Source organism: Dasypus novemcinctus, chromosome 7, assembly GCF_030445035.2.
Source record: "Dasypus novemcinctus isolate mDasNov1 chromosome 7, mDasNov1.1.hap2, whole genome shotgun sequence".
NCBI classification, from domain to species: Eukaryota; Metazoa; Chordata; class Mammalia; order Cingulata; family Dasypodidae; genus Dasypus; species Dasypus novemcinctus.
In genome coordinates this window covers 109,514,677-109,528,617 of record NC_080679.1, presented here as the reverse complement: position 1 = coordinate 109,528,617, position 13,941 = coordinate 109,514,677, and the positions used below count along the sequence as shown (strand labels likewise).

Here is a 13,941-nt window from a genome sequence, read left to right as displayed (position 1 = left end):
AGATAGTAATTTTTTACCTGCATTAACTACACTTTGCATCTTTTACTTTCTTTGACTATGGTGGGATATAGCAAGTTGGGAGGATCTATTGGACAGTTCAAATCAAAGTTTATTTATCATATATACATACATGTAAGTAGCCATGAATAAGTGTTGTATAAATTCTATGCAAGATAGTTCTATAGTTCTAATGTTTATTAAGAGTAGCATATTAAATATTGTGGAATCACTGGGGAATGTCATACCTGTTTTAAAAGAGTGTAGTTGGAACCATCAGTGCTGATTTTCCTTATCTCATGATGATCGGCAAGAATTAAGAAAGGTTCTTCATCTAAATACCAAGACAGAGAACATATCAGATTGCTTTAATATTTATGATTTTCAACTCTGTTTAGTGTCAGTTTTGTTTCTGTAGGAATGCAAATTCTAGTATAGGGCTAGTCTGTTAGCTTAATGGTTTAAAAAATTCATACTGAGTAACCCAGTCAGTAGTAAAATGAAAATGCAGCAGATACCCAGGAGTTATAGAAAATCTTAATTCTTACTGTATTCCTCTTTTTCTTGAATGCCTCAAATTTCTTGGATACTCACGTACTTTACTTGCAATAAATGGAAAAGATCTGCTGCTATAATCCAAAATTTTAATTAATTTCAATAAAGGAAAATCTACATCTATCTAAGTAATCTAAAGTACAGCTAAACATCACAGAAACTGAAAATTCCTTCCTGAGAATCAGAGAACCCAGCTTATGCTCTCAGAGTGACTTGGTGAAGACCAAGGGCATCATTGCCTACATACATTCTCTTCATGTACCTGCGGGTTTCTCTCAAATATTCTCTGAACTCCTGGTTCTATAATCTTCATTTATTAAGTACGTCTTTCTTCATGAGTCTTATTTTTTAAATCTTCAATATGTTTATTTCCTCCTTCTAAGCTTGTGCAATGTATGTAAGTATTTTGTTGGAGTCGAATCTAAGAAAGGTCAGTTAAAAGTGTCTCACTGTATTCCATACATATGAAGCTTGGTTTTTTCCCACCCTTTAAATTTTTAGGTTAGTTTCATATTGAGAATTTTTTTCTGAAACAAAATCATTTTTTAAAGGAGAAATATTCAGGGGACATGGCACACTATATTTATTTGAATATGTATTTGAATAATTTAAAGTCAATTCTACCAGCATTCCTTGTTGTTAAATCCATACTAACCAACATAAGTTTGTTCACATTCTTTTTGATCATCTTCATCCTTAAGATACATTTATACACTTAATTCTCAAATAAGCAGTTAAACTTTGGCTGAAGTTAAAACAACATGGAAAGAGGTAGTCACTTGAAATAGTTTTGTGTAGATTTCATTGCAAATCATTTGTTGTCCTACAGTGAATTTCCTATGTGTTTGATTTATATTTGAAATTTTACTCTTTCCTCCCTTGGTCCTTTTGCTTCATATTAAATAGATTGTATGTAGGGTATTATATTTTGTTTAAGCATACTCTATGTGGATGTTGGACATCCCCTTCCATCATCTATGCTATCATCCCAGTCTTCCTAATGAGGCCAATCTGAGACACACAACCCTTCGGAATAGAGAGTCAGCTCTCAGGTTGAAGGTCCCTTGCCATCCCAGTCAATATAGTTCTATACTCATAAACATAAAATTACTTAGGTTCTACCTTAATACTTGGCAATTCTATTTTTCACAAGTTAAATATACATTGTTTTGTTTTTGTTTGTGTATTTTTTTAACAACCTCTGGTGTTTAACAAAAGACATGTTTTATGTACACTTATTTTTGGCATTCAAAATTACCATTAGTTTCTAATTATTATTGGTAATGGGAAATAACTATAGCATAGATAATGATGTAATAAGATCTAAATTTTAATCATTGCCTTCATCTCTCTGCAATATTTATGAAAGCTTTAAAGTAATGGATACTCTATACATTGGTTGAGATTTATCTCTTCTTTCTTTCCAACGGCACAAAACACATAATGTAGCAAGCAGTGAGCAGGTCAAATGCATGCGGTTGGAAATAAAACAATGAACACAAAATAATCCACAAATATTCCAAGATAAGAAAGGAATGAAAAATCAAAAGGAATTAATTTCTTTCTTCCCTATGTGCAAAATTTTACCAGTTATTTTTTAAACTTATTTTCTTAATTTCTATTCCTAGTATCCACTTTATGAAAGTAGAGGAGAAACCATCTAATGTTTTCATTGTTATCAACGACACACAACAAAATGAGAAACTGGTAATGCCATTTGACTCACTACATACAAAAATAAGAGAGTAGGACAACATTGTGAGCACAATTAACAGCACTTAAATATATATATCTGAAGATGATTAAAAGGGGAAATGTTTGATTGTATAAATGGTAATAGAATTTTAAAATTTTTTAAAAACCATAGAACTGCATTATATCAACAGGAAACTCTAAGTTAAACCATGGACTTTAATTAATAGAACAATTATAAAAGTGTGCTATCATAAGTCTTAACAAATGTTCCACATTAATGCAAGGTGCTGGTGGTAGAATAGTGCATGGGAATCCTGTATTTTATGCATGATTGCTCTGTATACTTACAACTTCTCTAATGAAAAAGAAAAAAATTCAAAATAAATAATTTAGGAAAAAACTAAGTAAGCATGATTGAAATACATATCTTTTAACACATTAAATGTTGTGCACCATTTTTGTCCATTTTAAAAATCATTATCCTATAGTATTCTGTATCACTTTAATGTGTGTAACTTCCTCCTCTAATGGATTAAAATACTTTTAAAATTATGGACCAAGCTTTACTGAACTTTCTATTTTGCAGATTCAAATAAACTATTTAGAAAATAGCAGGTTTTTAGTAAGTATTTCCTGTATCACTGAAATCATTCCAATAGTCATATGTGGTTGCTATTTTATTGTTATTCTTTTTTTGACCTATAACAACCCTGGATATACATGTATGAGTATGGAAGAGAAAGGAAAAAATATTACAACACTATCACAATAGCAAATTTAATAATCTTGGCCAAAGCTTGTTTTCAAAAACCTGTGGTTTAGCAATAAGCAGTCAGTGCCAGAGATAGCTCCTCTTGCTTGTGAGCACTCTCAAAATCCAGTAAACATTTAATAATTCACAAGCCATAATGCAATGTTATTATAAACAGAGTAGTGTGCATAAAGCATACAAAATATGAGTAAGACAGATTCACATTTCTAGGAAAATAGAAACAAATGTTGATTCTCAGAAACAGCAAGGAGGAATGAATTCAATGGGAATGTCTATAAAATTCAGGATCCATATGTCTAACTGAGGTTAGATTGGTGGGCAAGTTCAATTCAATACCTGAGAGTGATTTGCAGCCATTTGGGTTATCAGGTTGTATTTCATACCCATCTGTACAGAGGCATTTGTAGGTCCCATATGTATTGATGCATTGCTGGCTACAGGGAAATCCTGAAGAACATTCATCAATGTCTACACATGTTTTACCATCATCCTTCAGTTGGAATCCAGGCCAGCATTTGCACTGGGGAAAGAAAAATGAGCATAATCAAATCATATCATTGTCACTGTCCTTTACTATTGGATATTCCTTCAGCAAGGCTCAAGGAAGAAAACCATTTAAGAATATATAATAAGTCTTTCTGTTCTCCAGCAATCAATCTTTAATAAGAATTTCATATATTTATATAAATTCCAAATGAAGAAAGCGCTCTTTATTTGATCTTTATTTGATCTTCTGAGATTTGCAAGATTGCAAAGGTTAATTGACCTTTCAAATACTATATGGCTAGAACATTATAAAATAGAAAACAGAACAAAAGCTTTAATTTCTTTTGTTCTTTTTGTATGGCATTTGTTGTCATTTTGAAGACTTTACCTTCGGTCAGAATTACTCTTTACATGGAGCTTTGAAGATTTCAAACATTGTCACATTTAGTGTTTTCTAAATGAAAAATCTTGTTATATTTATTATTTTCCTGAGTTTACTGGTGAGAAAACTGGAGACTTAGAAGTTCAAACTGCCTAAGATAACATAGGAGACAGGTGAGTTATGACTCTTTGAAATCTATTAACAAATAATAAGACTCATATTTATCAATTGGGTCTGATTTCATTCCCAGACATATTAGTATTTTTCTGAAGAAATAATAAAATTATTTTTCCTCATATTTACATAAATTGGTATCATCAATCCTTTCTTCATCATCACTATTATACTCCATATGGCCCTCTGATGACAGTATGTGATATTTACTAATTAACGTGAGTACAAGCATCATGCCATATGTCTTTGCATTCCTGAAAATGATGTCACACCATGATTAGTAACTGTCTTTCAGTTTTATTTTCTGTCGTTGCTAAGCAGTATAGAAGAACTGTAATTAAAGAACATGAACTTGTACTTGGCCAGATGATCATGAACCATACTAACCTTTATCAGGTCCATTAAGTGTGTTGAGCAAGGACATTTGTAAGTATTGAGTAGGATAGTGTATTAAGAAATAATTCTAGAAGTCAGTAGGCAGGGCTCAACTCTCTCATAAAAACAATGGAGGAAAAGTAAAAAGCTATCTGAAAGTGCTGCTTTGGGGATCTTCAGTTCAGCTGAGTTCTGTGCATCATCCAGGAGAGAGAGGGACAGAGAGACAAGGAGGCCAAATGAAAGAAAATTGTGAGTTATTTGTCTCTGTGACTGGGAATGGCACCTATATTTCACCCTCAACACAAATAGCCTCGGGAGAACCCCTGGCACACTGTAGCCAACTGAATGGGAAAGCACGTTCTCTTTCCTGGAAGAAAGAGGGGTCTGGGGGACAGCAGATAGTAGCTTTACTTCAGTGAGTTCCGCAGCTGAGCCTCCTTTGAATCTCCCAACCACCACTGAAGAGGCCCCTGGGAGAGGGAGGGGTGAATCTGATCAGGCAGGCTGTTACCCAGCTACCCTGGGAGAGAAAGGAACTAGGTCAGCTAGGGGGTAGGCAGAGACAGGCTCCCAATTAGATCAAGAGAGAAGGAAGCCAGGAAAGATAGCCGGGTCAACTGTTAGAAGCCCAACTCGCATGGGGAAAGCGGGCAGGGCTTTCAGAAGCCTACTTAACCTGTGGAGTGTGTGTAGCTCAGTATAGGATGCCTGCCTCACACATAGAAGGCTTCTGGTTTGATTCGCATACCCCCTAAGACAAGGGATCCGGAGAGCTAGCACCTTATGACAGGGAACATATAGCCTGAGATTGTCAGTTTGTTTTAGGTTTTTTGATATGTTATTTTTAATTTTTTATCATTTTTATTTTACTTTTTTATTTGCTAAAACCAGGTTCCTTACCTGTGGAGGACAGGCGGCAGGGTGACTGATTGATTGATAAGCACCAGCAGCCTAGTACGTTTCTAGAGGCTTAAGAGGGAAGCCTGAGTTTCCTGGGTTGTTTTTCGTTTTGTGTTCATTGTCTTCTCTCTTTCTTTCTTTGATTATTTCTCTTTTCTTTATTTTTTCTTCTTAGTTTCTTTATTTCTTTTCTTTCTTTCCCTCTTCCATAGCTTTTCTTTCATTCCACATTTTCTTGTTTGGTCTTTTTTTCTTCTCATCACTCTGGTCTTTTATTTTATTCTATTTTTTTCTTGTTTTATTTTTTAAATTCCACTTTTTTTTTCTTATTCCTTTGTATTTTTTAAATTATTTTTTCACTCTTATTACTTATTTATTTCCCGGGCTCTTTTATGGATCCTTTTCTATCTTTTCGTTTATTTTTACTATTATTCATTTTCACTTCTCTATTTCCTTTTCTATGGTCCTCATAGTTTTTCAAGGGAACACAGACAACTACAAGGATATAGAATAAGTGGAACCAAGTGTCCAAGAGGAACCCTAACACAAAACAAAATTAAACCAAAAAAACCTTTAGAGTAGAAAGAGAAGCTGACCACCTGAATAAACCCATCAATAAACAAATGCCTAGACAAAAAAAAAAAAAAAAAAAACAAGCCATAGTAAGACACAGGAAGGCATGGCCCATTCTAAAGAACAAATTAAAAAGCAAGACAGATGCAGAACATGGAATAACTAATCAAGGATGCCCATACAAATATCATGAATCAACTTAATGAAGCGAAGGAAGAGATAAAGAATATTAAGAAGACACTGGGGGAACATACTGAAGAAATCATAAACATACATAAAATGATAACAGATCTGATGGTGATGAATGGCACAATGCAAGAAGTCAAAAAGACACTGAAAGTACATAACAGCAGATTTGAACAGGCAGAGGAAAGAATTAGGGATGCCAAAGATAGTACATCTGAAATCAGACAGATAGATAAATAAAAAGAGAAAAAATTCAGCAGGGACACATGGAACTGAATGACAAAATAAGACCTACAAACATATGCATCCCAGAAGGAGAACAGAACAGAAAGGGGGCAGAAGGAGTGTTAGAGGAAATGACAGCTGAATATTTCCCAACTCTGCTGAGGGTCATGGATGCACATATCCAGGAAGTGCAGCCCACTCTAAACAGTATAAATCCTAACAGGCCTACCCTGAGACATATACTTATCAAATTGTCAAATGCTCAAGACAAAGAGAATACTGTAAGCAGCAAGAGAAAGAGATCTGTCGCATATAAGGGAAGCCCATTAAGATTAGGCACTGATTTTTCATCTGAAACCATGGAGGCGCAAACGCAGTGGTTTGACATAGTTATGATGATAAAAGAAAAAAAAAAACCTGTCAGCCAAGAATTTTGTATCAAGCAAAGCTGGCATTCAAAAATAAGAGAGAGTTCAAAATACAGATAAATAGAAATTAAGAGAATTTGTCAACAAGAAATCTACCCTTTAAGAAATACTAAAAAGTGTTCTACAGGTTGAAAGGAAAAAACAGGACAGAGAGGGTTGGAGGAGAGTGTAGACAGGAAGACTATTAGTAAGAATAATTAAAAACATAAAAAAGTGAAATAACAAAATGTGGCACATATAAACATAAAGAAAATATGACTAATGTAAGTAATGCCCTGAAGTAATAACATCGAATGTTAACATATTAGACTCTCCAATCAAGAGACACAGACTGACAGAATGGATAAGGAAATATGACTCATCTATATACTGTCTTCAAGAGACTAACTTTAAACCCAGGGATACAAGGAGGTTGCAAGTGAATGGCTAGAAAACAATTTTACATGCAAGCAGTAATAAAAAATGGCAGGAGTAGCTATACTAATATAGGACAAAACAGACTTTAAATGCAAAACTATTGTAAGAGACAAAGAAGGGCACTATATATTAATAAAAGGGGTAATCTATCAAGAAGAAACATCTATGCACCTAAGCACGGTGCCCAAAAACACAAGAGCAAGTACTGGAAAAACTAAGAGTATAAATAGATACTTCTATATAATTTTAATGGGAGTCTTTTATATACCACTGTCACCATTAGCCAGAACATGTCAACAAGGGCCAGTAAGAAACAGAGACATTGAACAATATGTTAGAGGAATTGACCTAATAGACATATACAGAACATTACACTCAAAATAGCAGTATATACATTCATCTCGCATGCACATGGATCATTCTCCAGTATAGACCATATAGATATTACAACTCTCAATGAATTCAGAAAGGTTGAAATTATACAAAGGAATTTCTCTGAACACAATGGAATGAAGCTGGAAATCAATAAGGGTGTTCCAAAATAGGCACAAAGATATGGAAGTTAAACAACATACTCTTAGACTAGACAATTAGTGGGTCAAGTAGGAAATTGCGAAAGAGATCAGAAACTACTTTGAAATGAATGAAAATGAGAACACAGCATATGAAAACCTATAGGATCAGAAAAAGTAGTGCTGAGAGGGGAATTTATGTCCATAAATACCTACATTAAAAAAGGAAGCACTAAAATCAAAGACCTAACTGTACACCTGGAGGAACTAGAAAAAAGAATAACAAACTAATCCCAAAGCAAGCAGAAAGAAGGAAATAGCAAAGGTTAGAGTATATGAGAATATAAAACCCTAGAAAAAATTAACAAAACACAAAGGTGGTTCTTTGAGAAGATTAATAAAATTGATTACCTAGACTAACAAAGAATAAAGAGAAGACACAAATACATAAAATAAAAAAATGAGGGAGGGAATATCACCACTGATATAAATGTCATAAAAGGATACTTTGAAAAATTGTATGCCAACAAGATGGATAAGTTAGATGAAATGGGCAAATTTCTAGCAACACACAAGCAGCTTACATTGATCAAAAAAGAAACTAATGAACTTAACAAACCAATCACAAGTAATGAGATTGAATTAGTCATCTGAAAACTCCCACCTAAGAAGAGCCCAGGTCTAGATGGCTTCACAAGTGAATTCTAACAATCATTCTGGAAAAAACTAACGAGTCTTGCTTAAACTCTTCTGAAAAATAGACGTGGAGGGGACATTACCTAATTTGTTCTACAATGCCAACATCACCCTAATACCAAAGCCACATAAAGAAGCCACAAGAAAGCTACAGACCAATCTCTCTAATGAAACCTGATGCTAAAATCCTCAACAAAAGACTTAACTAATCGTATTCAACAACACATCAAACAAATTATACACCATAGCCAAGTGGATTTCACCCCTGGTATGCAAGGATGGTTCAACATAAGAAAATCAATCAATGTAACACACCACATTAACACATTTAAAGAAAAAAAAATCACATAATCATCTCTATTGATGCAGAAAAAGCATTTGACAAAATACATCATCCTTTCTTGATAAATACACTTCAAAAGAACCTAATATGGCTGTGAAAAACTCACAGCCAACATCATATTCAGTAGTGAAATGGTGAAGTCTTTCCCTGTAAGATGTGGAACAAGACAATGATTCCCACTGTCACTGCTCTTAGTTAACATTGCTTTAGAAGTATTTGCCTGAGCACTTAGGCAAGAAAAAAAAAAAAAAAAAAAACATCCAAATTGGAAAGGAAGAAATAAAAATTTCACCATTTGCAGATGATATGATCCTATAAATAGAAAATCCTAAAAAATTTACAGAAAAAGCTTCTAGAGCTGATAAACAAATTCAGCATAGTGGCAGGATATAAGATCAAGATGCAAAAATAGTAGCATTTCTTACACCAATAATGAGCAATGTTCCTATTCAATGGGAGAATATATTTAGTAACCATTTATCTAATAAGGGTCTAATATCCATCATATATAAAGGAATCCTACATCTCAAAAATAAAAAGACAAACAACCTATTTAAAAAATGGAAAAGATATTTGAATAGACAATTCTCCAAAGAAGAAATGCAAATAGCTAAAAAGCACATGAAAAGATGCTCAACATCACTAGCTATTAGGGAAATATAAATAAAAAATACCATCTTACACCTTATTAAACTGGTGGCTATTAAAAAAAACAGAGAACTACACACGTTGGAGAGGATGTGGAGGCAAGGGAACACTTATCCGCTGCTGATGGGAATGTAAAATGGTGCAGCCATTGTGGAGGACAGTTTGGCAGTTCTTCAGAAAGCTAGCTATAGAACTGCCATATGATCCAGCAATCCCACTGCTGGGTATATACCCAGAAGAACTGAAAGTAGGGACACGAACAGATATATGCACACCAATGTTAATAGCAGCATTACTCACTATTGCCAAAAGTTGGAAGCAACCCACATGTCCATCATCAGATAAATGGATAAGCAAATTGTGGTATATATATACAATGGACTATTACTCAGCTATAAGAAGGAATGCAGCATTAACCCAGGACAACATGAATGAATCCTTAAGACTTTATGTTGAGTGAAGTTAGTAGTCACTAAAAGACAAATGTTGCATGGCTTCACTGATATGATTTAAGCAAATTGAGCAGACTCACAGAGCTAGAGTCTACAAGATTCAGTTATCAGGACTCAGAAAGGGAGTGGAGGGTGGTGAATCAATGCTCAATATGGGCAAAATCTAGATAACATAGAAGGGTGGTGGTTGGGCAGTCTATGGGGGTGATAGTGGTGCAGTGTTATGATTGGGTTTAATGTTTCTGGAATGTGAGGTGGAGTAGGGTGGGGGATTGGGTTTGGGGGGAAGAAGGAGGTGAACTCTGGGGAATTGTTGGTCTGTGATTTAAACTACAATGGTGAAAATGTATTTTTGGCAAATATGGCAGGGGAGGGTTACTGGTGCAGAGCATCAGGGTGGGGGGATATTTGGGATAAAGCACACCTGGAGCATGCTTCTGTGAAATATGAAAATGCTCATCTTGTCATAGAGTGTTATTTCAGTGTGTGGAGACCCACACAATAAACAAGAAAACATTAAATTTCCATCCTGGGCAGTCCTGCTATGTTCTCAATTAGAAAGAGAAGACTCTCTCAAGAGCATAAGCAGTGCCTAATAAAAGTAAACAGACCAACATGTCAAGCCCTCAATATTAAAGCATGCAACTATGAACTTTATTCTTCAAAAACTAAAATTTAGTCATTACCATAGGTTCTGAGGGGAGGGGGACAGAAGAGTAGAATAAATGGAACATAGGGCATTTTTAGGGCACTGGAATTGTTATGTGTGATCTTGCAAAGATGGATACAGGCCATTTTAAATTTTGCCATAACCTATAAAAGCGTACAGTGAAAATATAAACCATAATGTAAAACACTGGCCATGATTACTAGCAATGCTTCAATATTTGTAAATCAATTGTAACAAATGTACCATACACATGTAAAATGGTACTGAGAGGGGAAGAACATTGGGTATATGAGAATCCCACATATATTTTATGTGACTTTTCTGTAACCTAAAGCTTCTTTGAAGATATAGCGAGAAAGAAAAAGACACTGGGGGACATACAAAAGACATTGTCATTGTACATAAAAGATAACAGAACTTACAGTGATGAAAAACACAATGTTTTTTGTTTTTGCATTTTATTATTTATTATTGTATTTTCCTATTTTTGTTTATTTATTTTTTGGCTTTGTTCCAGGGATGGTTATGGCTCATGGAAGTGTCACAACTGTGGTGGGGCAGTATCACTGGTGTGGGGTGTCAGTGTTGTGGGGAGGAAGTGTGGGGAGGGGTGCACCTGGCATGCCTCTATGGCATATGAATATGTTCAAGTGGTCCTGGGGTATTGTCTCAGTGGGTGAGACCCAAACAATAACTGAAAGAATATTGAATTTCCATCATGGAAGTTGCTGCTATAATCTCTAATAGAAAGGCAAGAATCCCCCTATTTTATAAGGAGGACAGACCATTATACAAGGCTCTTGATATAGATGGTTGTACTTTTGAATCTTTTCTTGTGAAACTGAAACTTAGCCTAGTATTATATATTGCCTAACACTTAACTTCCTGACAGCCTCCTTGTTGCTTAAATGTAGCCTCTCTCTAAGCCAAACTCAGCATATGAACTTCTACCTTTCCCCCGCTATGGACTTGACGCCCAAGGATAAGCCTCCCGAGGACTGAGGGATTATTACCAAGTGCCATTTATGTAACCTAAAGCTTCTTTAAATAACTAATTAAGTAAAAAAGAAAGAATTCTCATAATTTTAGGGTCAAAGTGATGTCAGAGCTTTTTATCTGTTGGAAAAAAATTACAGAGTGATATGTATCTATATTATTTAATAATCGGTGAACAATTAATTAAGTAGTAGATGTTTTAAATACAAAACAAAGTTTCCATTATATTGAAGGGAAGCAACATCGACTTCACCTGAAAGCGCACAAATAAATAAATAAATAAATAAATGGCAAGGAATGAATCCCTTTTAGAATTTACATCAATATTTATCTAATAATTCTCTGAAATTATGTGATTTTTTAAATCTCCAGATTTACTAGCAAGCCAGCAAATCTAGTATCAGCTTGATTTCCCAACTCTCTTCATCATATCTAAGTCTGTGACGTATTAATTTCCTTAAAAGACCCATTCTGCTACCTATTTTAATAAATCAGGGAGAACTGGTGCTTATACTACAGCTAAAGGAAATAAAGGATAAGAAATTAGATTACTCGATCATATGGTCTGGAAGTCAGAGGCTCACAGTCAAGCACTGAGCAGAGTTGAATTCAAGGGACACTTAAGACAAAGTGAAAGGGAATTTTACAGATTATGTTGAATCTCTCCAAATAGTATCATAAAAAGAAAATAGAAAAGAAATTAAGTGTACAAATTTTAATCCCATTTCTGAAAATCATTTTTGAATATCTAGGGTCAGGCTTATAGAACTACTTTATACAGATGGCTTGGATAAATACACATTTATGGAAAATTAACTTCTTGAAAGTAAAATTGGTTATAGATCATAATATATGATTCTAGGAATAAATGAAATCAAGCTAGGGAATGTTTGTAGTAAATTTTAAAAATTGATTTATTGAAAGACAAGATTTTTTTAAACTAAATTTCCTCCAAAATCCACTAATCTTGTTTTAATGAAAACATTTTTGTTCCCAATTAATCAAAATACACGTGTAAGAAATTCTACTAGATTAACCTTCTTAGAGTGAAAGAAAAAAATCATGTACACTTCAAAAGATGAAATATTTGTCTATATTAATGAAAAGTACAGTTTAAAATATTCTCATTTTCATTAAAAATTTTATGAATATGAGATTTATATATATAGAGAGAGTATCATCTTAATTTTTTCTTCATTTGGAATTTTTCCAAACTTTCCTGATTTATATTTATTTCTCATAGAAACTTAAAGCTACAAGAAAAATATAGAACAACCAAAATTTTCCTAAAGAAATTCAGGGAAATTTCTTTGCTATTTTAAGTGATATTTGAAAAATAATGACAATTTTATTTCTAGTGTGTACATTAGAACTTATTTTCTCACCAGAAATACATTTATTTTTTCATGGTAAATTATCCTTCCCATCAAAAAAAGATTCTTGCCTTAGTTAAATATTATTAGTCCCTTTTGAACATTTAGATACATTGTATTTGTTTTACAGCAAACGTGCACATTGCTCACAATCCATAAGGTCTAAGTGTTGCTTTTGTAAGCCATTTTCATTTTATTGCAGAAGTTGGAAGATGATTTTTTGTTATATTCTACTAATATTGCAATGAGAAATAGGTTTTTGGGTAGTTTTCCCCATTCCCTGGAAAAGAGAAACCTGTCAGCTGGCAATGTTCTGGAAAATAGTATAAGTATCTTGGTACGCATAAGCCTTTTCACTCAATTTCCTATCAATAAAATCATTATATGTGTATTTATATATATATAAATACATATACACATATGGCAACACAATGTAAAATATTTCTTTTGAAGATTTGCCTATATTTCATATTAATGATTCTAGTCTCTGCTCTTTGAATTTTTGTACTGGTCTTTTTCCCTCAATAAATGTTTTATTGTGTCATTTAGTTTTGATGTGAGTGCATATTTAGCTATATTGTTCAAAGCATTTCTGTCAGGTATCATCTACACGAACTTTTTGAGAGATTAAATTCTCTTGTTTACTTTATATTTTTCACTTGATTTTATGACCACTTCAGGGAAATAAAAGCGAAAATACTGATATTTTTTAAATATCAATAACAATTATATCTGTGTGTATTAGTCAGCCAAAGGGGTGCTGATGCAAAGTACCAGACATTTGTTGACTTTTATAAAGGGTATTTATTCGGGGTAAAAACTTGCTGTTACAAGACCCTAAATGCAATCTCATCTATAGGATGAAGGACTTGTTTCTTTCCAGGACTTTAGCTGCTCAGGGCTGTGGTCTCTTTAGCTGCTCATCTCTCTCTGGGGCCCCAGGATTAATTTCTCTCCTCTACCATGTCTGTGGAGCTCCCACTATTCCCATATGCATCTTCTTCTATCTTCTTGATTGAGTGTCCATTTATATAGCCCACCAAGGGGGCGGGAATAACCCTGCATGCCCAAATGACATGGTCG

At 33.9% G+C, this 13,941-nt stretch overlaps 1 protein-coding gene across 1 annotated transcript in view; it reads right to left on the bottom strand.

The window, feature by feature from the left end:
* The window catches only part of LRP1B (LDL receptor related protein 1B), a 2,023,931-nt gene that overhangs the window by 266,202 nt on the left and 1,743,788 nt on the right, over positions 1-13,941 (bottom strand). The window contains exons 56-57 of the mRNA XM_058301027.2: positions 3,356-3,539; positions 246-331 (exon numbers count right to left, since the gene is read on the bottom strand). Of these exons, the coding sequence (XP_058157010.1) occupies positions 246-331; positions 3,356-3,539 (270 nt within the window). The remainder of the gene's footprint in view (positions 1-245; positions 332-3,355; positions 3,540-13,941) is intronic.